At 42.3% G+C, this 25,985-nt stretch overlaps 1 protein-coding gene across 2 annotated transcripts in view; it reads right to left on the bottom strand.

The window, feature by feature from the left end:
• slc10a7 (solute carrier family 10 member 7) overlaps positions 1-23,031 on the bottom strand; it is a 501,455-nt gene extending 478,424 nt beyond the window's left edge. Inside the window, exon 1 of one of the 2 annotated variants that reach the window (XM_028802720.2) lies at positions 22,755-23,031. In XM_028802720.2, coding sequence (XP_028658553.1) covers positions 22,755-22,854 — 100 coding nt within the window. In that variant the 5' untranslated portion in view covers positions 22,855-23,031. The remainder of the gene's footprint in view (positions 1-22,754) is intronic. The other variant, XM_028802719.2, reaches the window with a different exon arrangement.
• Between the last annotated feature and the right edge of the window lie 2,954 nt (positions 23,032-25,985).

Here is a 25,985-nt window from a genome sequence, read left to right as displayed (position 1 = left end):
TTCACAGTACCACACCTTAGCTGTAAGGTGACACTGCCTGTTTACTACAACAAACCTAAAAATGTAGTTTGTACCTGCATTTTTTTTATATGATATACTTTATTAATCCCTAAGGGGAAATTGTCTTTTCACATGACCTTTGGGAGTCAGAGTGCAGGGTCAGCCATTGAACAGTGCCTTGGAGAAATTTTCAGGTTAAGGGATCCAACAAAATATGATCCCTTCTGGCAGTAACGGGATTTGAACCGACAGATACCAGCGGATATCCTTAGCCACAGAGGCATCATTCCATATAAAATGTGTATTTTAATACATTTTCATTAGCATAGAGCATCAAAATAAATGAAATAACTTTTAGAAAAAATTATAAAATCTTAATTCAGCAAATGTACAGACTGAACCTGCCTTTTCTTTTGTAATAGCAATTAGTGCTGATCAGCAAAATTCGGTCAAGTGTTTTTTTTTTTTTTTTTACAGCGGAAAATCTCTATTTACCGGTTCCTTTTGTAGGATTGATGAATATGGATGTGGTCCAGTACAGGTGGTCTGTTGAATAAGGTGGGTGTTGTCTCTTTAACGGATCAACTAATTCACCCACCTATATAAATTGGCCTAGAAACAGTCACAAGCCAGGTGTGTGAGGAGAGCAACGGCTAACTGGGTGTTGCAGTAAGGAAGCGATATCTGTGCCTCAAATGTTCACTTTCATGTGGTAGGTTTTAATTATCGTATATTTTAAAGAGTCAATGTGTTTTAACTAATTGTAAGTTTTGTTTTGTAGATACAATGGGGCTCATCACATTTTTCTTTACTCTTTTCACAATATTGTTGGATTGAATTGCTATGCGTTGTTGTTGCACTGTTTGTTGATCTTTTTTTTTATGTTTTAATATTATTTCACTAGTTCTTTGGAGGTTTGTGGGATTTAATGCACATTACTAAGTTCATTTGTGTTCACGGTCTAGCGGAAGCCTTGACACATTTTATCTATTTATCTGTTGTCTGTAATAAATGTTATTTATATGACTCTATAAAAGGCATGAGCATTTATTATCTTAAATGTCGGACCTGTGCTACGCTTTGTTCACCAAATATTCTCCTGGAAATTCACAGTGTGGCTGGCTTAGACAAACTTTTTTTTTTTTCCCAGAACCCCATGATGCTTTGTCAAGACCAGCATTAAATCACAAAGCTATAGCAGCCATGCTCAGAATTTTCACACATGCATACTAGATCACTGCCAATCTGCCACATGGCTAACTGCATGCATAATTCACCATGTGCCACAACTACAAGCCAAAATAAGCCTTTAAGGAGACCCCTCACCCATCAGAAAACAGAGTATAAAATGTGAAATAACAACTGGGAAAGATTTACTACTATTTACAATTAATTCATTTCTTCTTGGTGAAAAAAACTGTTAAATATCTGTGCAGATACTTAGAAAATGAAAACAAGCCAGTCACTCAATTTCAACTCAACTGAGTATGCCTTACATACACTGAAGAGAAAACTTAAGGGAATAAGCCCCTGAAACAAGCAGTAGCTGACGCTGGCTACATTAGAAGTTTAGCAGAACATCACCAGAGAAGCTACTTAAAGCACTCATTGCATGCAAGGGATCCATATTACTAACCGAGAATGGTAAACCGGAAGGCACGGACGCAGGTACACGGCGATGGACCCAGGAGACATAGTGCGCAGGCACGTACAGCGCGCGTCTCATAAACCGCAAGTGAAGTCTGATCCACCGCGGACGAAGGAGTCACGGCTCAAAAACGAAAGAGCTCAACTAACGTAAATAAGACATGAAGCAACAACGTGCCCATAGCCAACGACTAACGACACAGCCACACAGAAAAGAGGATTCTGCACTGCACCCCAGAGTCAAACGGAAGACACTACGGAGTCCGCAAAGGTCCACAAAGACAGTACGGAAGGCACGAGAAAGTACGAAAGGCGCAGGCGCCTACAACGCGCTTCTGAACTAAACGTCCACACTACACAGCATGGTCCGGGTAATAAGAATAAACTAACTCTCCGTATTAAACGTACGCCATCCTCACACATCCAAATCATATAGCATATGTGAATCACATTACAGTGATGCATTATTAACAGTACAACCACAGAAAACGCTCCGTATTAACAGTAAGTGCAATTATCCATATTACTAACGGTAGACAACGGATAACTAATGGAGTCACGGTCACGGCTTCAAAATGATCCAGCTCAACTAACGGAGATACAAAAACGAGCCCGCATGGATAAAAAAAATAAACGTAGGCGCCGACAAACGTTAATGAATAATAATATTCCATTTGGAGGAAAAGTACTGTTATTAGGAGGAGATTTTCGACAGTGCTTAGCTATTGTTCCACATGCCATGCGTTCAGCTATTGTTCAGTCCAGTTTGAAATACGCAGACAATTGGCATTACTTTGAGACAATACATTTGGTACAAAACATGCGATGTCCAGATCCAGAATATACCAATTGGTTATTGCAACTAGGAGATGGAAACCTTACCAATACATATGGACTTCACCCAGATATTATTCAGATCCCTCAAGCCTTTATCTGCGATGACTTAGTGACGGAGGTGTTTGGAACAGCAATCACATTAGACCAGATACCACTATTAACACAACAGGCTATATTATGTCCAAAGAATATTGACGTTGATCGCATAAATAACCAGGTCATTGCATTACTTCCTGGAGAAAGCCGCCTCTTTCTAAGTGCTGACAATGTTGATTCTGAAGACGAGAATGAGCATCTTAATTTCCCCTTAGAATATTTAAACACTATTAACCCAGCCGTATTACCACAACACAATCTTAACCTTAAAATTGGGACAATAGTCATGCTATTAAGAAACCTTAATACTAAACAAGGTTTATGCAACGGTACATGTTTAGTCATCAAGACCATGACAGACAATGTTATTGAAGCAAAAGTACTTACAGGATCACATTCTAACAATACTCTTTTGATTCCTAGAGTTGACCTTACAAGTTCTGACCTGGAATTACCTTTTACGCTTAAACGACGCCAATTTCCCATTAAACCTGCATTTGCTATGACAATCAACAAATCCCAAGGACAAACCATGGACAGAGTTGGCATATACCTCTCTGAGCCTGTATTTGGACATGGACAACTTTATGTAGCCTTCTCAAGAGTTCGGCATTCATCTGACATTAAAGTTAAAGTTATAGATACTCCATACCAAGGAAAACTCATTCAAGGACAACACACCATCTTTACTACAAATGTTGTGTATAAAGAAATATTCCAATAAATCTTTCTAATGTGCCATGCTATGGGTTCTTTACTTCCTTTGTTCGTCATCTACACCTTTACACTCCAATATATCTCATACATACATCAATGTATTTCGGGTTACCCAACACCAGGGGTTGGCAAGCAAAGCGAGCAGGGGGTGGAGCCCCCTAGTATCCAATAAAGCACTAAATAGGACGGCTTTAATAGACCTGCCATTGCTGTGTCCCAAACATTATAGTGCCCTGAAATGGAGGAAAAAAAGTGTTGTCATTTCTACATGTTGTGACCTAAATGAAAGTCTACAATGTGCATTTTAATCAAGTTCGAATAGTTTGTTTTGTAATTTTAAATTGTGTAGTAGAGGAGTAAATCAAAGAAAAATGGGTTTTTGTCCCAAACATTTTGTTGAGCACTGTACCTCCAGCAAGTCCAGAGTGTACTGTTAAACATTTATACAAATTTTTTGCCCTTCATAAGAGCTGTGCTCTTCTGAAAAGAAAAAAAAAAATAAACCTCACCTATCCCAGGTTGCTCAATATAGCAGACTAGCTGATTACCCAGTGGCTTCACTCACTGAGTGCAAGGTAAAAAAATAAAATGTAGTCTATAAGTTATTAAACAGTAACACATTAACATTTTAAGAAGTAAAGATACATTGAGCACTACTGGAGTGGTTTCGGGTAAACTACATTTTTAAAAGTGGTATAACACAACAGGTAAGTAGTACTAACAGCAGCTAAAATGTATCTGGATCATCTCTCGGTAGTAGATCCCTTTTGAAAGGCGCTACATGACGGCTGTGGTATAGAAATTACATTTTCTATGTGAACGTCCAAATTTCTGCCTGTGGTAATGTGCCTTACTGGCATTACCAGCAATTAAAGAAAATTAGTTTTGTGTCCTCTGCAGTGTATATGCAGTGTATATGCAGTGTATATGGTTTGGGATAAAAGGAAAAAAGGTATAAAGAAAAAAAAATTTTCTTTTTCTTTTAAATAGTGTAGAGAGGCGTCTTCACTGACGATATGAGCATCTTTTGGGGAGCATCGCAGCGGGTCTCGTGCAGACTGGAGAGACGGCCCTGCCATTAACCGGTTGGAATGGCACTGTAGGTCCTCCACTCCTGTGCGTGCCTCCCGCAACCTCATAACCCTATACATGCAAAAGAAAGTGCGAAGCGCCATAATATTAGTTTGCCGTGGTCTAGAAAAGGGATCCTGTGTTTGCAGTTTTCTGGGCTGTGGCTCAGGGGAAGGAGGAAAAAAATTAAAAGTGCTTACTTTCACTTAAGGCAGAAGCGCAGTCACCGTCTCAAAGGCCGGCACAGCTATGGGCGCCAATGTTCCCTCTAAGCTGAGCACGTGAGCGATCGCTCACACGAATTCAGAGCGTCGCTCATACTTCCCGCACAATCGCTCATTCCGATGGCGTCGTTCATACTTATCGCACGATCGATCACTCCAAACGTCGGAGTTGGTGCTCATAAATTATTGGCTTAAACAAAATGTCGCTTATAAACAATGTTTTTTGCTCACTATATGCTACTCCTTAGAGGGAACATTGAAGGGCACGCTGGCTGATCGACTTTTATAGTATTTTTGCAGGGCCGGAGAAGCCACTTTTTGCAGACACATTCACGTCATTGTGTGCCTACGGAGGGACGACACGGAACAGGTTAATTATCGGCGTGAGGGCGCCGAATACAAAAAGGAATTACAGCGCCTGACAACCTTGCACTATGTGCCTGTGATACAAGAGAAAAATTCTGATAAATGTGGACGCTGCCCTTCCGTGCTTAACGGGCAGAAGGTCCAAACAATTCCCAAGTCCAACACTTTACATGAAGACGTCTGTACATCTTCTTAGATGTAAACTCTCCGTCTTCTTAAAATAACTGATTACAAAAGCAACCTTGAATGTTGCGGGGTTTTAGTGACCCAAACTCGCTTTAAGGGACAGTAAGTAGTCGTGCAGGGCAATTTACAAACAGAGTCCTGCTTCGATGGCGCCGATTACACTCATTCGCAAAGATTTCCACTCTCCCAGGAGCCGACGGGGCACTTGAAGTGTCACAAACAGTGCGAGAAGAGAGGACGCTGCCCGAAACTGTGAAGCTCTCGACCCGGCAGAGCAGCCCGACATTTCGTGCCTCCCAGTGTCCACTTTGTTCTCAACGTAATTTCCATATCGCGTGGTCATACGAAATTTCCGTTTCATACGTAATTTCTATATCGCGTGGTCATACGTCATTTCCGTTTCAAACGCGAAAAGAATTTTATACATATAGATGACACATGGCAAAATAGCTGTTAGCGTCCATCTCATAAAGAGTTGTATGAGCAACTAGGTAAAACATCCTGTGTTACACAGGGATGAAAAAGCAAGAAAAAATATCTTTCGTAAATTCAGTATGGCTAAACATAACCCACAATGAGACAAAAAGATGTGCTCTTAGACAAAAGTCGTAATAAAGCAAGACAATGATATTTTTGTATCCAAATCACAGAAGAAACCACTACACCTGTGGTCTTAGATGTCATCCTGTGTTGGACAGTACAAAAGTTCATATCTGCTGATGTTCTTCCATCAGCCAGAGCGCACTACTCCTGCCTGATATTTACATTCTTCCATTACACCCAACCCCTCCCCAGTACACCATATAACCCATATTTTAAAGATGGGCCAACAGCAACACAAATGCAAAATTTAGTGAAAATCGGCTCAGACATTTTTGTGTGGTTGGTGAACAAATAAACAGCTTATGATTTTATGTACAGTATATGGGTAAAAGTACCAGTGAACTTTTGTACAGTGTACTGTACGTGTTGTGCAGACTGGAGGCAGAACCTCTGCATTTTTCCTAGTTCTGGGGTTCGTCAGTGGTGTGTTCTGCTCCTACTCTGTTCAATGCTTGTATGGACTGGGTGTTGGGCAAGGTCGTGGGGTCCAGCAGCTGTGGGGCATCTGTTGGCAAAGAAAGATTCACTGATCTTGGCTTTGCTGACGATGCTATGATCTCCGTGGAGTCAATAGAGGCTATGATTGGGGTTCTCAAGAGACTGAGCGTGGAGTCTGAGTGTCTGGACTTGCGAGTGTCCCGATAAAAACCAACATCCAGGCCTTTAATGACATCTTGGGCACTGCCATCAGTAGTGTGTCTGTCTGCAAAGAGAGTGTCGACCTCATCATTGAGAGGTTTACTTACCTCAGCAGTGACATTCATGTCTCTGGTGACTCTTCCTATGAAGTCAATAGACAGATTGTGAGAGCATTAGGGGGGTCATGAGGTCACTGGACAAGGGTGTGTGGTGCTCCCAATATGTCTGCAAAAGGACGAAGGTCCAAGTCTTTAAAGAGTCCTGGTGCTTCCTGTCTTGCTATATGGTTTGCGAGACATGGACGCTATCCAGTGACCCAAGGCGAAGACTGGACTCCTTTGATACTGAGTTTCTTCAGAGAATCCTCGGGTACCATTGGTTTGACTTTGTGTCGAATGAGCGGATGCTCATAGAGTCCCGAATGAGGCACATTACCTGCATTGTGAGTGAGCGTCAGTTACGGCACTACAGCCATGTGGTGCGATTCCCCAAGGGTGACCTGGCTTGCAGGATTCTCATTGTTGAGGACCTGAGTGGCTGGACCAGGCAAAGGGGATTCCCACATAACACCTGGCTGCTGCAGATAGAGGGTTATTTACAGAGGGTGGGACTGAACCCTGTGTCTGCCTGGGGGGTTGCCAACCAGGATCCCGTGCTGTTTCTTCATGTAGTAGGTGCACCAACGTGCTGTTACAATGCATGCTCTCCAACCTGACCTGACCTGGTAAAAGAATGAAAAATGTCACACTTGAAAAGTTACTTTATTATTGCTAAGATGAGGTTATTAAAGAACTTACCCTAGTTCCTGTCAAAGACAAGTAATAGAATAATTTTAAAATATTTGCTATCTCTTGCCCTACGTGTACTTTCAGTGACTTTCCTCTGTATTTGCATGTGTCTGAACCTCACTTCACCGGCGCTCCCTTTCTTGAGCATCTTCACGTAAACTATTCTTCTTAGACTCTGATTATTTTTATTGTTCCTTTCTCGCCCCCCCTGTCTGGTTTTATACTTTTCGTTTTTGAATCTGACTCTCTCAGCATGCATCTTTACTCCCCCTCATACATCTCACACTCACACGTCCTCTTTCATTGCATTGCAAAAGCCAAACTGACCAATCAGATTGCTCTGAGGGATTGGACACACAGGCCTTAGTGTTTTATTACACAGTAGAGGTTACTGACCAATTTAAAAATCTCCATTGGCACCAGTGGTGCAAACCACAATGTGATCATAAAGAGAGACCCCAGTTCTGTGCCTGAGGTTATCTCCTGGCGTATGTTATCCTTTTGGATTTGTCCAAGGTTTGTAGATAGTTCAAGTACCCTTTTAATGAGCCCCAAAGGTAAAAATTTAAAAGGTGGAGAGCGAGCCGGGCAGAGAACTGCAACAATTCTTTCCTTACTGTGTATTTAGGAGAGTGACTAAAAAAAAATACTAAATGTCACTCCATTCTTTGCAACAGACCTGTTTGTTGTGGTAATCACTACATTCCATTAGCTTCACCTAAATATTGCAGGTTTGTTGCTGCTAACTCCAGGGCAGGGCTCGTTTTTCATGCACCACTCCGTATTATGTAACTCTGCTGTAACCGCCTATGTCCTCCCAATACAGAAGCCAATATTCATCAAATAAATAATCTATGTGCAGTATTGACATTTAAACTCATAAAAAATGAGACCCTGTTGTGTCACTCTGAACAGCTTGAATGCCTCTCCTTCAAGCTTGTTTTCTCCAATATCTAAACACATTTCATCAATAATACTAAAAAGCAAGCCCTCGCTCAATTGATCTAAAATCTATAGAAGGATCATTTCTGATCCAGATCACAAGTGTTAATACTATAATCCTATACCTATAAAGCTCAAATGGTACTAGTAAGTTTTTAGAACTTTTTATACTTGTTAAAATGTATTATTATCATTATTACTATTGTTGTTGCTTTGCCTTGTGCATAATTATGCAGCAGCATCTGGCAAAAACAAGGATTTGGAAATTTAATTACTGGTTTAGGGCCTCTAAACTTTAACATGTTCTGCTATGCTACAGCAGTCATGAAGTGCATTTGCCTCCTTAGCTTGAACACCATTGGGGTCCATGATTACCACAATATTCATAATCATTGGTTATTATCCTTGATGTTGTAATTGACATTATTAATTCACTTTGAGACCACTACAATGGAATATACACAGTACAGTAGAACCTACAGTACAGTAGAACCTACGTTTAAACTGATATCACACTACATGGATTTCTGGTCGTGGGTCTGCAGTTGCCGATCTCATTGCAGAACTTTGGTGATTTAAATGACTTAAAATCGCTGGCTATTTCACATTTATAGACCGAGTGCTGACGTTCCAGCACAGTCGTGGCCGTTCCTTTTTGTGAGAGCCGATAACATTCTGCCTGATGGAGCCAGCACTGTACGAAGGGTTAAAGGATAAGTTTGGTATTTTTCAAGTCAATGTTATTTCTTCACAAACATGACATATATGCTTTTTCCAAACAAAATTCTGCTCCAAAGTCCCTTCTCGTAAGGTGTACTTTTCAAGATCTAGACTTCCCATTACATATTCAAATCTAACTACGTGTAAGAATTTACATTTATTTACCTTAAATTTCATTGGTAACAAATCTGGCCAAGCCTGTATGCTGCCCAAGTCTTTCTGTAACAATCTGGCTGATTCTCCATTATCAGCCTTTGCTTAGTTTGGTATTACCTACAAACATCACTTGCTTATTTATTAAATTCTTGCCCAGATCATTTATTTATATTACAAAGAGCAGCAGCCACTGCACTAACCCAAGGGACACCACTTTTAACACCAACTAATTCTCAAAAAAGTTCAACCCCATACACCATTACTCTTTGCTTCCTATGTTGGAGCCAATTCTTGCCTAATTACAAATTGGCACCCTGAACTCCCACTTCACTTACTTTGATTACTAACTTTTCATGTTGGTCTCTTTCTAACCCACTTAATCCACAGCAGGGTCACAGAGGGGGTAATGGAGCCTATCTCAGCCAGCATAAGGCACAAAGCAGGAACAAACCCTTGTCAGGTCACAAATCCATTGCAGGGCAAACACACACTAGGGCCAATTTTGTGTCACCAATTTACATAACTTTCATATCTTTGGACTGTGGGAGGAAACTGGAGCACACAGATGAAACCCACTCAGACAAGGGGGAGATACCGGGACGTGCTCCCTGCTCTCCTTACTGCAAGGCAGCAGCATTACCATTGCTCCACTGTGTTGCCCGACCGAAACAAATTTCTTCTGAAAAAACCAAAATAAATAACATTGTATGAACCATTTTGATCATATTCTTTTCTTACTGTACTTTGTCATCTCTCTCTCTCTATTATATATATATATTATATATATACACACACACACATACACATATACAGTACATATATACATATACATATACACATACTGTATAAGCATACAGTGGTGTGAAAAACTATTTGCCCCTTCCTGATTTCTTATTCTTTTGCATGTTTGTCACACAAAATGTTTCTGATCATCAAAACACATTTAACCATTAGTCAAATATAACACAAGTAAACACAAAATGCAGTTTGTAAATGGTGGTTTTTATTATTTAGGGAGAAAAAAAAATTCAAACCTACATGGCCCTGTGTGAAAAAGTAATTGCCCCCTGAACCTAATAACTGGTTGGGCCACCCTTAGCAGCAATAACTGCAATCAAGCGTTTGCGATAACTTGCAATGAGTCTTTTACAGCGCTCTGGAGGAATTTTGGCCCACTCATCTTTGCAAAATTGTTGTAATTCAGCTTTATTTGAGGGTTTTCTAGCATGAACCGCCTTTTTAAGGTCATGCCATAGCATCTCAATTGGATTCAGGTCAGGACTTTGACTAGGCCACTCCAAAGTCTTCATTTTGTTTTTCTTCAGCCATTCAGAGGTGGATTTGCTGGTGTGTTTTGGGTCATTGTCCTGTTGCAGCACCCAAGATCGCTTCAGCTTGAGTTGACGAACAGATGGCCGGACATTCTCCTTCAGGATTTTTTAGTAGACAGTAGAATTCATGGTTCCATCTATCACAGCAAGCCTTCCAGGTCCTGAAGCAGCAAAACAACCCCAGACCATCACACTACCACCACCATATTTTACTGTTGGTATGATGTTCTTTTTCTGAAATGCTGTGTTCCTTTTACGCCAGATGTAATGGGACATTTGCCTTCCAAAAAGTTCAACTTTTGACTCATCAGTCCACAAGGTATTTTCCCAAAAGTCTTGGCAATCATTGAGATGTTTCTTAGCAAAATTGAGACGAGCCCTAATGTTCTTTTTGCTTAACAGTGGTTTGCGTCTTGGAAATCTGCCATGCAGGCCGTTTTTGCCCAGTCTCTTTCTTATGGTGGAGTCGTGAACACTGACCTTAATTGAGGCAAGTGAGGCCTGCAGTTCTTTAGACGTTGTCCTGGGGTCTTTTGTGACCTCTCGGATGAGTCGTCTCTGCGCTCTTGGGGTAATTTTGGTCAGCCGGCCACTCCTGGGAAGGTTCACCACTGTTCCATGTTTTTGCCATTTGTGGATAATGGCTCTCACTGTGGTTCGCTGGAGTCCCAAAGCTTTAGAAATGGCTTTATAACCTTTACCAGACTGATAGATCTCAATTACTTCTGTTCTCATTTGTTCCTGAATTTCTTTGGATCTTGGCATGATGTCTAGCTTTTGAGGTGCTTTTGGTCTACTTCTCTGTGTCAGGCAGCTCCTATTTAAGTGATTTCTTGATTGAAACAGGTGTGGCAGTAATCAGGCCTGGGGGTGGCTACGGAAATTGAACTCAGGTGTGATACACCACAGTTAGGTTATTTTTTAACAAGGGGGCAATTACTTTTTCACACAGGGCCATGTAGGTTTGGATTTTTTTTCTCCCTGAATAATAAACACCATCATTTAAAAACTGCATTTTGTGTTTACTTGTGTTATATTTGACTAATGGTTAAATGTGTTTGATGATCAGAAACATTTTGTGTGACAAACATGCAAAAGAATAAGAAATCAGGAAGGGGGCAAATAGTTTTTCACACCACTGTATATATATACACACATACATATTATACACAGTGGAACCTCTGTTCACGACCATAATTCGTTCCAAAACTTTGGTCGTGAACCGAAGCAATTTCTCCCATAGGACTGTATGTAAATACAATTAATCAGTTCCAGACCGTACGAACTGTATGCAAATATATATATTTTTTTAAGTTTTTAAGCACAAATATAGTTAATTATACCATAGAATGCACAGTGTAACAGTAAACTAAATGTAAAAATATTTAATTACACTGAGAAAACCTTGAACAACAGAGAAAACTAACATTGCAAGAGTTCGCGCTATAGCGCTATGAACCACTCGCTAAAAACACTTTTTTTTTTTAAGTGAGTTTTAAGCACAGGGAAAAAAAATTAACATTTGAAAAATCCATAATTTAATAAACAACCAAGAAAAGTAACATTGCAACAATGCACACTACGAACCGATCGCTGTAAACAGAAGTGAAGTGGAGGTTAAAATCCAATAGAAAAAAGTCTTCATTAAATACAACGAGGTTAAAAAAGTGCTCGAATCTGTCTGTTTAAAAACAAGCCCCGTGCATTCTTTAACTGCCTTCTCTGCCTTATGCGGGCGGCCAGTCGTCTCTCTCTCTCTGCACAGGGAATGCACAGGGAGAGACTGAACACGTGCGGAAATCATCGGCGCGCACAAACCGAAAGGGAAACTGGCTTGTTCGTATACCGAGTGTGTGGTCGTGAACAGTTGCAAAAGTTTGGTGAACTTTTCGGTCGTAACCCGATTTGTACGTGTTCAGAGACGTTAGTGAACCAAGGTTCCACTGTATTGTACTATGTGAATTAATATATATGTCAATCCATCCATTTTCCACCACTCATACAAAGCCAGGTCACGGGGGCAACAGTCATAGAAATCTTAGCCTTCAAAAGCCACCCAGGTCGCATTGCACACGGCCCCTCTTCCTCCTCCAGGTGGTAAGTCCACAGGAGGGCAGTCACACATTGTGTTTTCAGGATGTGCCGGACTGGGATCTGTGGTAGGCCAAGCTACCAGGTGCTCGCTTGCAGACACTTCTCCCAGGCCAGGCTCCAGTAGGAGACCCAGTTAACCCCATAACAAGGGACTCTTTTTATCTTCATGGAGCTGCATTAAGATAATGCTCTTTGTCTGACCCCTCACCTGGGACTAATTTGCCTTGGAAGGTCCTAACAGGAGTTTCTTCTCTGGACAACCTAGCTCCAGGGTCATAAGGGCACTCAAATCTCTCCACCACGATAAGGTAATTTTCTGAGACAATTTATACATGACAAAAAATTTACTTCACTTTACAATAGATCAGTGTTCTGTTTTTTTAAATGCCTCTATTAACTCTTTCAGGGCTGATGTCATCTTTTGTCAAAATTCAGGAGTACAGGACAGTAATCAGCTGTAAACTGCAACAAAACTCGCTGTTACGTTTTAGTTTGACTCTCTTTCCTAGAAGAAAAGCTACATAGCTTTGCTGATTTTCTCTACTCGTGTGTGAGTAATGAAGAGCAAACAACCTCTAAAATGGCATCGACATCTGGCGAGAGACCAAAGCGAATGTCCAAAGCAAAATACTCAGTGGACCTTTTATGTAATTTCGTTGAATAGGACTCTGACTTTTCGGACTCTGAGTATGATGCAAGTGCTCTGGAGCTGGATATCGAAAACAAAAGTGAGGTACCAGCATCATCTGATCGGTCCCCAGTTGATCGTGGTGCTGAACACTTTTGTGTAGTTGATGCGCCTACAGCAGCGTTCGCCTGGGAGGACTACCACTTAGGATAACAAGAGGTACAAACTATATTGTGTCACACTGCGACTGCCACCGCTCCGCCCATCTGTTGTGCGAAGACAGCCAGCCAGGCAGCTGGCCCACCGCGTATTCCTGCTGACCATCAAGGTGTCCCAGCGCAGCCACTGCCAAACATGAGATGCCAAACATGCGCCAACAGCAGCAACAGCACATAGCAACAGACGTTTTATGTTGATTTGTGTGTGAAACCATTGCTCTGTGTGCTTTTCAGAAAACTGAATTTATTGGAAAAAATATTCAGCCCTCAAAGAGTTAAGCATGTAAATAACTAGATAGATAGATATGAAAGACACTATATAATAGATGGATAGATAGATAGTACTATATAATAGATGGATGGATGGATGAAACTTAATTTGTGTCCAGAGGGGAATTTGGCTTTTCACAGAAGCTCTTTAAATAAATACATAAATAGATAAACAAATATACAGTGCATACAGAAAGTATTCACAGCGCATCACTTTTTCCACATTTTGTTATATGACAGCCTTATTCCAAAATGGATTAAATTCATTTTTTTCCTCAGAATTCTACACACAACACCCCATAATGACAACATGAAAAAAGTTTACTTGAGATTTTTGCAAATTTATTAAAAATAAAAAAACTGAGAAATCACATGTACATAAGTATTCACAGCCTTTGCTCAATACTTTGTCAATGCACCTTTGGCAGCAATTCCAGCCTCAAGTCTTTTTAAATATGATGCCACAAGCTTGGCACACCTATCCTTGGCCAGTTTCGCCCATTCCTCTTTGCAGCACCTCTCAAGCTCCATCAGGTTGGATGGGAAGCGTCGGTGCACAGCCATTTTAAGATCTCTCCAGAGATGTTCAATCGGATTCAAGTCTGGGCTCTGGCTGGGCCACTCAACGACATTCACAGAGTTGTCCTGAAGCCACTCCTTTGAGATCTTGGCTGTGTGCTTAGGGTCGTTGTCCTGCTGAAAGATGAACTGTCGCCCCAGTCTGAGGTCAAGAGCGCTCTGGAGCAGGTTTTCATCCAGGATGTCTCTGTACATTGCTGCAGTCATCTTTCTCTTTATCCTGACTAGTCTCCCAGTCCCTGCCGCTGAAAAACATCCCCACAGCATGATGCTCCCACCACCATGCTTCACTGTAGGGATGGTATTGGCCTGGTGATGAGCGGTGCCTGGTTTCCTCCAAACGTGACGCCTGGCATTCAAACCAAAGAGTTCAATCTTTGTCTCATCAGACCAGAGAATTTTCTTTCTCATGGTCTGAGAGTCCTTCAGGTGCCTTTTGGCAAACTCCAGGCAGGCTGCCATGTGCATTTTACTAAGAAGTGGCTTCCGTCTGGCCACTCTACCATACAGGCCTGATTGGTGGATTGCTGCAGAGATGGTTGTCCTTCTGGAAGGTTCTCCTCTCTCCACAGAGGACCTCTGGAGCTCTGACAGAGTGATCATCGGGTTCTTGGTCACCTCCCTGACTAAGGCCCTTCTCCCCCGATCGCTCAGTTTAGATGGCCGGCCAGCTCTAGGAAGAGTCCTGGTGGTTTCGAACTTCTTCCACTTACGGATGATGGAGGCCACTGTGCTCATTGGGACCTTCAAAGCAGCAGAAATTTTTCTGTAACCTTCCCCAGATTTGTGCCTTGAGACAATCCTGTCTCGGAGGTCTACAGACAATTCCTTTGACTTCATGCTTGGTTTGTGCTCTGACATGAACTGTCAACTGTGGGACCTTATATAGACAGGTGTGTGCCTTTCCAAATCATGTCCAGTCAACTGAATTTACCACAGGTGGACTCCAATGAAGCTGCAGAAACATCTCAAGGATGATCAGGGGAAACAGGATGCACCTGAGCTCAATTTTACATGGGAGGGAGACGACAAATCACAGCTTCCCGCTTTCTAATCAGCCCTGTGATTGGTGCTTTGACTGATGCCTAGATCCCACAGTATGTCCCCTTAGGAGAGGCGTTAGGCAAGTGCAATTGATTAGCGGTGCTGCAAGTTTAGCTTTACACCTGTTTTTAAGGCTTATTGACTGAAAGGGGCTTTCATGAAAAAACTTAGGGCTTTGCTACAGGATACACCCTCCACAAGTTAAGGAAGTAAAAATAAAGGTATATTTCTGTTTTATTTAAACCTTTTAAGTTTGTATGTGGGCGGCATGGTGGCGCAGTGAAAGGTGCCAGTTAGGAGACCCGGGTTCGCTTCCCTGCGTGGACTTTGAATGTTCTCCCCGTGTCTGTCTGGGTTTCCTCCGGGTACTCCGGTTTCCTCCCACAGTCCAAAGACATGCAGGTTAGGTGCATTGGCGATTCTAAATTGTCCCTGGTGTGTGGTGTGTGCGCCCTGCGGTGGGCTGGCACATTGCCCGGGGTTTGTTTCCTGCCTTGTGCCCTGTGTTGGCAGGGATTGGCTCCTGTATTTAGGATATAGCGGGTTGGATAATGGATGGATGGACATCTGTATGCATAGCCCTATTTGCCCGTTTTCGTTTTTTTTCTTTCTTCAGTAATATTTCAGCAAACCCGGAGCTTGTCAGTTCAAATCCTGGTACTGACACCACTGTGTGACCCTAAGGAAGTCACTTCACCAGCCTGTGCTGCAAAAAACAAAAGTAATGTAACAAATTGTACCTCAGATGTTGCAAGTTGCTGGAATAAAGGCATAAGTAAAATAGATAAATATGTATTGTACACATAGGAACTATTCATTTATTTTCAGTTAAGTCATCTGCAGCAAACTTTTATAAATGAGGGTTTCTCCTTTTTAGATAGTGCAAACTGTTTCTTCTTCATTGACGTTTTCTCTTGGAGAGCTTTTTTCATTTAATTGAAAATGAAAGCAGCAGCTGCCAAAATATGTAGCTTTCTTATTAATTTTTCAACATTGTGTAAAATAAATGTATAAAGTAACATAAAAGGTTTAAATACTGGTTATCCTTTTACACTAAAATATTACTAAAGAGATACAAAAAAAATAAAATGGATATGTTCTTTTTCTTTAAGGAGATTAAATATTACTGAAGAAAGAAAAAAAAATTAAACAGCCAAATGGGGCTATGTATACGAGCTTAAAAGGTTTAAATAAAACAGAAATATATATTTTATTTTTACTTGCTTAACTTGTGGAGGGTGTATCCTGTAGCAAAGCCCTAACTTTTTTCGTGAAAGCCCGTTTCAGTCAATAAGTCTTAAAAAAACGTGTAAAGATATTGACAATAAGCTACGCAAACCCAGGAAGACATGGAATCATTTAAATCAAGTATCATTACATCTTCCTTTCTTAAAGAGAAGTAAGGCAGTACTTATAAGCTTACATATTTATATATAGACATACATACATATATATATATATATATATCTATATCCGAAGCCGTGCAGGCACACTCTTGAGAATGCAACGTATAGTTGTACAGAAGAAAAGCAATCTTGCCTCAAATGAATGGCAAACTTTTGTAGGTCTATGAACTTAATTTAAACTTTAGGTTTACACGGTGCTTTCTTTCCGAAGTACCTGCACTCATGAATATGTCTGTATGTGTCAGTCGGTCAAATCAACGCGCTTCGCACCGGCGAAGTACCGCTTTCAAATTTTTATTAAGAAGAAAAGAAAACCTTTTTAAATTGAGGGAAAATATACTAATAACAGTTTGTTAAGGATCTGTTTTTTTGTGAAGCTGCCTTTACTCGAGTGATCACTTCGACCTGACTTGGTGGCCAACTATAAGCGTTACCTGGTAGGTAACCACCCATACAATCAGATTGTGAATCAGACTACGAATGCCGTGAATGTAATTACACACTCACTGCACTTGCTTACGGTAATCGAACCTCGGACGTCAGCGCTAGAGGGGCTTAGCAGCGGTGAAGTATTGCTTTTAAATTTTAATTAAGAACAAAAGAAAACCTCAGAGGTTCGAGGTAGTGAAGTGAGTGGCCGGTTACCTACCAGGTAATGCTTATGGTTGGACAGCAAGTGACGTAACATCAGCCACGGTGCCTTCAGTTGTTAGAAGCAGATCATAGAATGATTGAAAATAGTTTTGCATTTACCTTTTTAGTAAAAGGCGAGCTTTTAAGCCTGAGAAATCACCCCGTAAATGCACACGTTTAATTGCACGTGTTAATATGTATGGTTACACAGTATTAAAAGACAGTGAACAACGTCAGTTACCTTTGTTCCCGCGTTTGATAAAAGGCGAGCTTTTAAGCCTGAGAAATCACTCCGTAAATGCACACATTTAATTGCACGTGTTAATATGTATGGTTACACAGTATTAAAAGACAGTGAACAACGTCAGTTACCTTTGTTCCCGCGTTTGATAAAAGGCGAGCTTTTAAGCCTGAGAAATCACTCCGTAAATGCACACATTTAATTGCACGTGTTAATATGTATGCTTACACAGTATTAAAAGACAGTCAAAAATTAACGTCATTTACCTTCGTTCCCGCGTTTGACTCGTGCTGTAAATCTCTTCCTTGTTTTTAGATCACGTGATTACGTAGGAGGCGTGATGACGCGATACGTGACTCCGCCTCCTCCATTACAGTATATGGACAAAAAACATGTTCCAGTTATGACCATTACGCGTAGAATTTCAAAATGAAACCTGCCTAACTTTTGTAAGTAAGCTGTAAGGAATGAGCCTGCCAAATTTCAGCCTTCCACCTACACGGGAAGTTCGAGAATTAGTGATGAGTCAGTCAGTCAGTCAGTGAGGGCTTTGCCTTTTATTAATATGTATAGATAATATATACATTTTTTGCACCGTTAAAGGGTATTATTTTTCTTAATTCAACCTGTTCCACTGTGGTGCTGAGGTGTCACCCACTGCACTCAGGTCCCAATCCACAGCGCATGCTCCCAACCATGTTCACCTGCAGTACCATATGTGGTTCAATTTGTGGTCCAAAATTGAGAAATGTAACTTCTTCATCTTCAAATGTGATATTATTTTTGTGGTGCGGGGTATAGAAACCTTTGGGAACCACTACTTTAGAACACTAAAAAGCAGTCCGTTGATTCACGCTGGTAGGGATGACACGCCTTGTATCTGCTGTATAACTTGTGTGCTTTCAATCAAAACAGTAAACATGCTAATCTAATTACAAATTGAGGAGTCGGAGTTGAAGGTTTAGTGTGCCAATTCCACAGCTCTGAATTCGGACCTGGCAGCAGCTGCCCAAGTGAATTTGTAGCGGTCCAGAGGGCACTCAACATGCAAGACTGAGTATCTTCAAATGTGATAGTATTTTCGTAGGGGGTCCAACCTTAAATCAAACATTTGTCTAGGGACGTAGGGTACAGAAACGTTTGGGAACCACTGGTTTAGAGCGCTAAAAAGCAGTCTGATGATTCATGCTGGTAGGGATGACACACCTTTTATCTGCTGTATAACTTGTGTGCCTTAAATCAAAACAGTAAGGATATTAATCAAATTACAAATTGAGGAGTTGGAGTTGAAGGTTTGGTGTGCCAATGCCACAGTCGTGCATTTGGATCTGGCAGCGGTTGCCCAGGTGAACGTGTAGCTGTCTGGAGAGCACTCGATGTGTATGACAGGGCATTTTCAAATGCGATAGCATTTTTGTAGGGGGTGCAACCATAAATGAAACATTTTTCGAGGGGTTTGGGGTATAGAAATGTTTGAGAACCACTGGTTTAGAGTGCTAAAAAGTAGCCTGGTGATTCACACTGGCAGTGATGACACTCCTTACATATGCTGTATGGATACCCGGTGTGCCTTAAATCAAAACAGCAAAGATATTACAGTGATCCCTCGCTCTATCACGCTTCGACTTTCGCGGCTTCACTCTATCGCGATTTTTTCTCATACACACTTATGTCACTACGCATGCGCTTTCTGAGAACTTTTATCTAAGCCCCACGATGGCACCTAAACGTGCTGCTTTTTCTAAGCCTTCTGACAATGAAACTAAGCGCCGGAGGAAGATGCTTACCATCCAGGAGAAGGTGAAACTCTTGGATATGATCAAAGATGGCAATATCCTACAAAAGCCTCCTCACGCATATGAAAAGACAGCGCCAGCAACTGCCTATCAAGATGTTCTTCAGCCGCGCACCCAGACACCCACTGCCTACTCCTAGTACTCCTTCAGCGGAAGAAGACGACAACGACGCACCTGCTGAAGATACTGCACCACCTTGTCACGCTTGGGTCACAGATTTGCACAGAGACACAGGAGGTTGTAGAAAAAAAAAGAACTTTATTCAAAGCACTGCAAACAAACATTTGTCTCTTTTCAAAAGTTTAAAAGTGCTCCATGACAAGTCAGAGATGACAGTTCCGCCAGGAGCAGAGAATGTCTGAGAGAGAGACAGAGAGAAACAAAACAACCAATTCCAAAGCTGAGAGGCGCTGCACAATACTTTTAAGTAAGCGGAGTACCGCGTGAGAGGTTTATCGCACGTTATAGCGCAAGTAAGAAGGGTAAGGAGCAATGTGAAGGTAGAATGTTTCAGGGGTTTTCCCAGGGGCGTCTGTGTCCTCTGAGGGTGCGATCAGCGCTCCAGCTTACAACCTGAAGACTCTCCTACTGAGCCCGTGCCTTCATAGGTTAGTGGTTGTGTGTAAGACCTGTGTGTGTGTGTAATTAAATGTACAGTACAATAATAATAATAATATGATATTTGTAACGTCTAATGTGTCTTATTTTCTCTTATTTTGTCTAATATATTGGGTAATATGAGTGTAATGGTGACTAAAGGATGTTATTTCATGTCTAGAGGACTCTAATAATGTTAAAAAACGTATTTAGAAGGTCATAAACAGGTTTTCTATACTCTAACTGCGAAAATATTCGATTTATAAATAAAGAATCCTACTTCGCGAAAATTCATTTATCGCGGTAGAGTCTGGAACGGATTAACCGTGATAAACGAGGATTCACTGTAATCAAATTACAAGTTGAGGAGTCGGAGTTGAAGGTTTAGTGTGCCATTTCCACAGCCTTGCATTCAGACCTGGCAGCGGTTGCCCAGGTGAATCTGTAGCTGTCTGGAGGGCACTCGGTTTGTAAGACTGGGCATCTTCAAATGTGATAGTATTTTTGTAGGGGGTGCAACCATAAATCAAACATTTTTCTAGGGGTGTGGGGGGTACAGAACCATTTGGGAACCACTGGTTTAGAGTGCTAAAAAGTTGCCTGATGATTCACACTGGCAGGGATGACATGCCCTGTATCTGCTGTATGTATATCTTGTGTGCTTTCAATCAAAACAGTAAACATATTAATCTAATTACAAATTGAGGAGTCAGAGTCAAATGTTTAGTGTGCCCATTCTACAGCTGTGCATTCAAACCTGGCAGCGGTTGCCCAGGTGAATTTGTAGCTGTCTGGAGGGCACTCGGTTTGTAAGACTGGGCATCTTCAAATGTGATAGTATTTTCGTAGGGACTCCAAGTGTAAATCAAATATTTTTCTAGGGGTGTGGGGTATAGAACCATTTGGAAACCACTGATTTACAGTGCTAAAAAGTAGCCTGATGATTCACGCTGGCAGGGATCACACTCCTTACATCTACTGTATGTATACCCGATGTGCCTTAAATCAAAACAGTAAACATATTAATCAAATTACAAATTGAGGAGTCGAAGGTTTAGTGGGCCGATTCCACTGCCCTGCATTCAGACCTGACAGCAGTTGCCCAAGTGAATTTGTAGCTGTCTGGAGGGCACTCAGCATGTAAGATTGGGCATCTTCAAATGTGATGGTATTTTCGTAGGGGGCCCAACCATAAATCAAACATATCCTTGGGGTGTGGAGTATTGAAACGTTTAGGAACCACTGGTTTAGAGTGCTAAAAAGTAGCCTGATGATTCACGCTGGCAGGGATGGCATGCCCTGTATCTGCTGTATGTATACCCGGTGTGCCTTAAATCAAAACAGTAAACATATTAATCAAATTACAAGTTGAGGAGTCGGAGTCGAAGGTTTGGTGTGCCATTTCCACAGCCGTGCATTCAGACCTAGCTGCAAATTCACCTGGGCAACCGCTGCCGTCTGGAGGGCACTCGGTTTATAAGACTGGGCATCTTCAAATGTGATAGTATTTTTGTAGGGGGTGCAACCATAAATCAAACATTTTTCTAGGGGTGTGGGGGGTACAGAACCATTTGGGAACCACTGGTTTAGAGTGCTAAAAAGTTGCCTGATGATTCACACTGGCAGGGATGACATGCCCTGTATCTGCTGTATGTATATCTTGTGTGCTTTCAATCAAAACAGTAAACATATTAATCTAATTACAAATTGAGGAGTCAGAGTCGAATGTTTAGTGTGCCCATTCTACAGCTGTGCATTCAGACCTGGCAGCGGTTGCCCAGGTGAATTTGTAGCTGTCTGGAGGGCACTCGGTTTGTAAGACTGGGCATCTTCAAATGTGATAGTATTTTTGTAGGGGGTGCAACCATAAATCAAACATTTCCTTGGGGTGTGGAGTATTGAAACGTTTAGGAACCACTGGTTTAGAGTGCTAAAAAGTAGCCTGATGCTTCACGCTGGCAGGGATCACACTCCTTACATCTGCTGTATGTATACCCAGTGTGCCTTAAATCAAAACAGTAAACATATTAATCAAATTACAAATTGAGGAGTCGAAGGTTTAGTGGGCCGATTCCACTGCCCTGCATTCAGACCTGACAGCAGTTGCCCAAGTGAATTTGTAGCTGCCTGGAGGGCACTCGGCATGTAAGATTGGGCATCTTCAAATGTGATGGTATTTTCGAAGGGGGCCCAACCATAAATCAAACATATCCTTGGGGTGTGGAGTATTGAAACGTTTAGGAACCACTGGTTTAGAGTGCTAAAAAGTAGCCTGATGATTCACGCTGGCAGGGATGACATGCCTTGTATCTGTTGTCTGTATACCTTGTGCGCTTTAAATCAAAACAGTAAATATATTAATCAAATTACAGACTGAGGAGTCGGAGTTTCCACAGCCCTGCATTCGTTGCCCAGGTGAATTTGTAGCGGTCTGGTGGGCACTCGGCAATGTAAGGCTGGGCACTTCCCGGCTCTGCCACACAGATCACATTTAAAGGCGGCGGAATTTAAAGCACCCAACACGGAAGTGGCGCGGAGGCAAGGCAACGTGTCAGCTGCAGCCTCCAGATCCGGCTGCACAAGTCTGCGTTTCCGACAGACGCACACATACATATACATACGTGTACATATATGCAATGCATGCACATCCCGTGCTCCGTAAAGGGGAAGCCGTTAGCCTACACCAACTGACACGCTGCCAATAAAAACGATATGAATGAAAATCACGTGTGATCGTCTCCTCCCGACTGGCACTCCAACGCTCGTTCAAACGGCAGGTACGGCAGAACACGCCGAGAAGTCTGCCACGCGCCAACACTATCTTGATAAACCTTAAGAGCCCATGAAAAGACCGTGCCAACACTGCGCAGCAGGCAGACGTTAACATTTTATGAAGAGTTTAATTCAGCGGTTCGGGTTGCTCACCTCCTTTCACTCCCGTGGCAGGCTCCAATTTTGCTAGAGCAATGACCAGTACTATTCCAATGATAAACCATTCCTTCCGTATCCTGTCCAAAATGCCCATTTTTTTTGCCTCAAGACCAAACGTTAGGCTCGGTCTGGCCTTACAAAAGTGGCGTTTCTATGAGAACCGAATCTCGACCGTCTCTGGTAAGTTGTAACTGACACACACCGGCCAGAAAAAACTGGCGCTCTGGCTTATTTCCTTACACACGGAAGGGCGCCATGATTACCGTATAATGCGCAGAAAGTGCGCATAAGAAAATGCAAATGAACTCCGTCTCTAATCAGCAAGAGGCGATCGTTTTAAATATTTTAGAAACGCAGTGTGTTACCAATCCTTGATTACGTGTCTTTACTTATTTTGGAAATTTTTTGATAATCTCCGTTATTAAAACGGAGACACAGTTCTAACTTCAGATCGTGTCTATCAGACAATTTACGGTAAGCTTTATATCGTTAGGCTGCCAGTTCTGCTTGCTGTCATTGCCTCCACTGCGATGGTGACACATCTCTGTGTGTGTGTGAATAAGTGCTTCGGAGGGAACTGCAAAAAAGTAAAACGTCCTTCTTCAGCAGTGCTCAATCATTCGATTTCATGTAAGCGCCTCAAGGAAAAGCACGTAGCTTTTACAAATATGTCTGCTGCTGCAATTAAACTGATGTTCGCTGATTGCAATCATTCATGTTATAAAAAATAGATCACTGCAGCCGACTTTTAAAAAATGAACAAAATTTAGACTCTGTTCGTTCATTTTCTAAGACGTTCATCCGCGGTTCCAGGGAGATGATGTCTGCGGCTGCAGCATATGGTTCAAGGCAGGAATGAGCCTGGACGGAACGCCAGTCCATCACAAGGCACATTGGCTCAGTCACACCGGGCAAAATTAGGGACACCGTTTAACATAACGTGAGCGGAAAACCTATGCACACAAGGAGAACATGCAAACACCACACACATAGTGCCCAACACAGGACATGAACCTAGGCTTCCAGATTTAGAAGGCAACAAATACTACAACTGTGCACAAATTCTACAGAAAATACAACACTGTTTTTCGTTTGAGTCTTTGTTAGACAAGCCAGTCCAGCTATCTACAGATAAGGAAAAAAAAAGAAGAACCCACAATTACCCCTGAAATAACTTGACACTGACAAGAGTAATTGGCATCCATCACTGATGTTTAAATTATTCTTTAAATGTCTGCTCAATGTGATGTAATTGTAGAATTATCGGTGTGGTCTGAAAAGAGAAAATATGCAGTGAGCGGCAGTTTTCTGGGCCAAAATGCCTTGTTGATGCAAGAGGTTAGAGGAGATTGGCCGGACTGGTTTCGAGCTGATTGAAAGGCAACAGGAACTCAAATAAGCACTAGTTACAACCAAGGTATGTAGAGCAGCATCTCAGAATGCACAGGACAGGCAGGTGGTAGTGGTGTAATGGTGTGGGGGATATTTTCCTGGCACACTTTGTGCCCCTTAGTACCAACTGAACATTGTTTAAATGCCACAGTCCACCTGAGTATTGTTGCTGACCATATCTGTCCCTGTATGACCTCAGTGTCCCCATTTTCTGATGGCTACTTCCAGCAGGATAGCGCGCCATGTCACAAATCATCTCAAACTGGTTTCTTAAACATGGCAATGAGATCACTGGACTCAAATGGCCTCCACGGTCACCAGATCTCAATCCAGTAGAGCACCTTTGGGATGTGGTGGAATGGGAGATTCGCATCATGGATGTGCAGCTGACAAATCTACAGAAACTGTGTGATGCTATCATGTCAATATGGACCAAAATCTCTGAGGAATGTTTCCAGCACCTTGTTGAATCTGTGCCATGAAGAATTACAGCAGTTCTGAAAGCAAAAGGGGGTCCAACCTGGTACTAGCAAGGTGTACCTAATAAAGTGGCTGGTGAGTATATATATAAAGGTGTGTATATATATCTGCGGTGGGTTGGCACCCTGCCCAGGATTGGTTCCTGCCTTGTGCCCTGTGTTGGCTGGGATTGGCTCCAGCAGACCCCCGTGACCCTGTGTTCGGATTCAGCGGGTTGGAAAATGGATGGATGGATGGATGTATATATATATATACAGTATATATATACATATATTGTGGAATATGACCCGGACACAAACAGACACGTTTAAATTACCCCACACATGTTTGTTTAGGGTTTCCATATTACAATTTACTCACACAAGCCCCAATACCCCACAGTCCAGGCCAATAAACAATGCCTTCTCTCTCTCTCTCTTCAGACCGCCTCCTTCTCTCCTCCAGAGACCTCGTCCTTCTTCCACCTGACTCAAGCCATCCTCTGAAGGGAGGCGGCCCCTTTAAATAAGCACCCGGATGTGCTCCAGGTGTATCCCGGCAATCTCCCACCAACACGCCCCAGTGTGGCGGAAGTGCCGGCTGTATCCCCGGATGCACTCCGGGTGTCCCCTCTTTTCTTCCCCCCAGCACTTCCGGGTGTGGCGGAAGTGCTGAGGTCCAGGGTCCTACTGGTATTGGGGTGCCCCCTGGTGGTGACCACGGGCCCCTACAGGGTCGAGCTTCCCAGCTCTGTACCCGTGGCCCTCAGGGTGGTCGCCCCCTCGAGGTCTGGTGGAGGCACAAGCCCTCTCCGGTCTTCTCGGGTGTCCCGGCTGGGTACCAGCCCCATCCGGGTACCACAATATATATATATATATATATATATATATATATATATATATATATATATATATTTACATATACAAGTAATCAGCATTGAGCAGTCACATGCATTCAAATCCACAGAAGTACACGGGGACCCAAATTTTTGCACAGCCAGTTTTTATTTTTGTTGAAAGTAAAGTATTATGCAGGGTGAGAGGGGTTCCCAAACATTTTCATATGGCTGCATATATATATATATATATATATATATTTATTTATTGTGATGGACAGCCGGGTCCCATGCCCGGCAGGGATGCCCCTATTGCATCTGTTCTGGGGGAGCAGCCATGGACACTTCAATACCTTCCCCGGGACGCTTGGTGGCAGTCTCCCTGGCGGATGATGATTCCCCAACCTGGCGCATGGCTCCATGGGAGCTGGAGTCCTCCACAGCATGGTTGGGGGCTCGGATGGCCGCTAGGGGGAGCTGCATGGAGTCTGCAGCCCGGCTGGTTGAATCTGCAGCCCCACCCAGAAATACAATTAGGA

The sequence above is a fragment of the Erpetoichthys calabaricus genome, chromosome 5 (genome assembly GCF_900747795.2).
Source record: "Erpetoichthys calabaricus chromosome 5, fErpCal1.3, whole genome shotgun sequence".
Lineage (NCBI taxonomy): Eukaryota > Metazoa > Chordata > Cladistia > Polypteriformes > Polypteridae > Erpetoichthys > Erpetoichthys calabaricus.
This window is presented reverse-complemented; position numbering and strand designations above follow the sequence as displayed.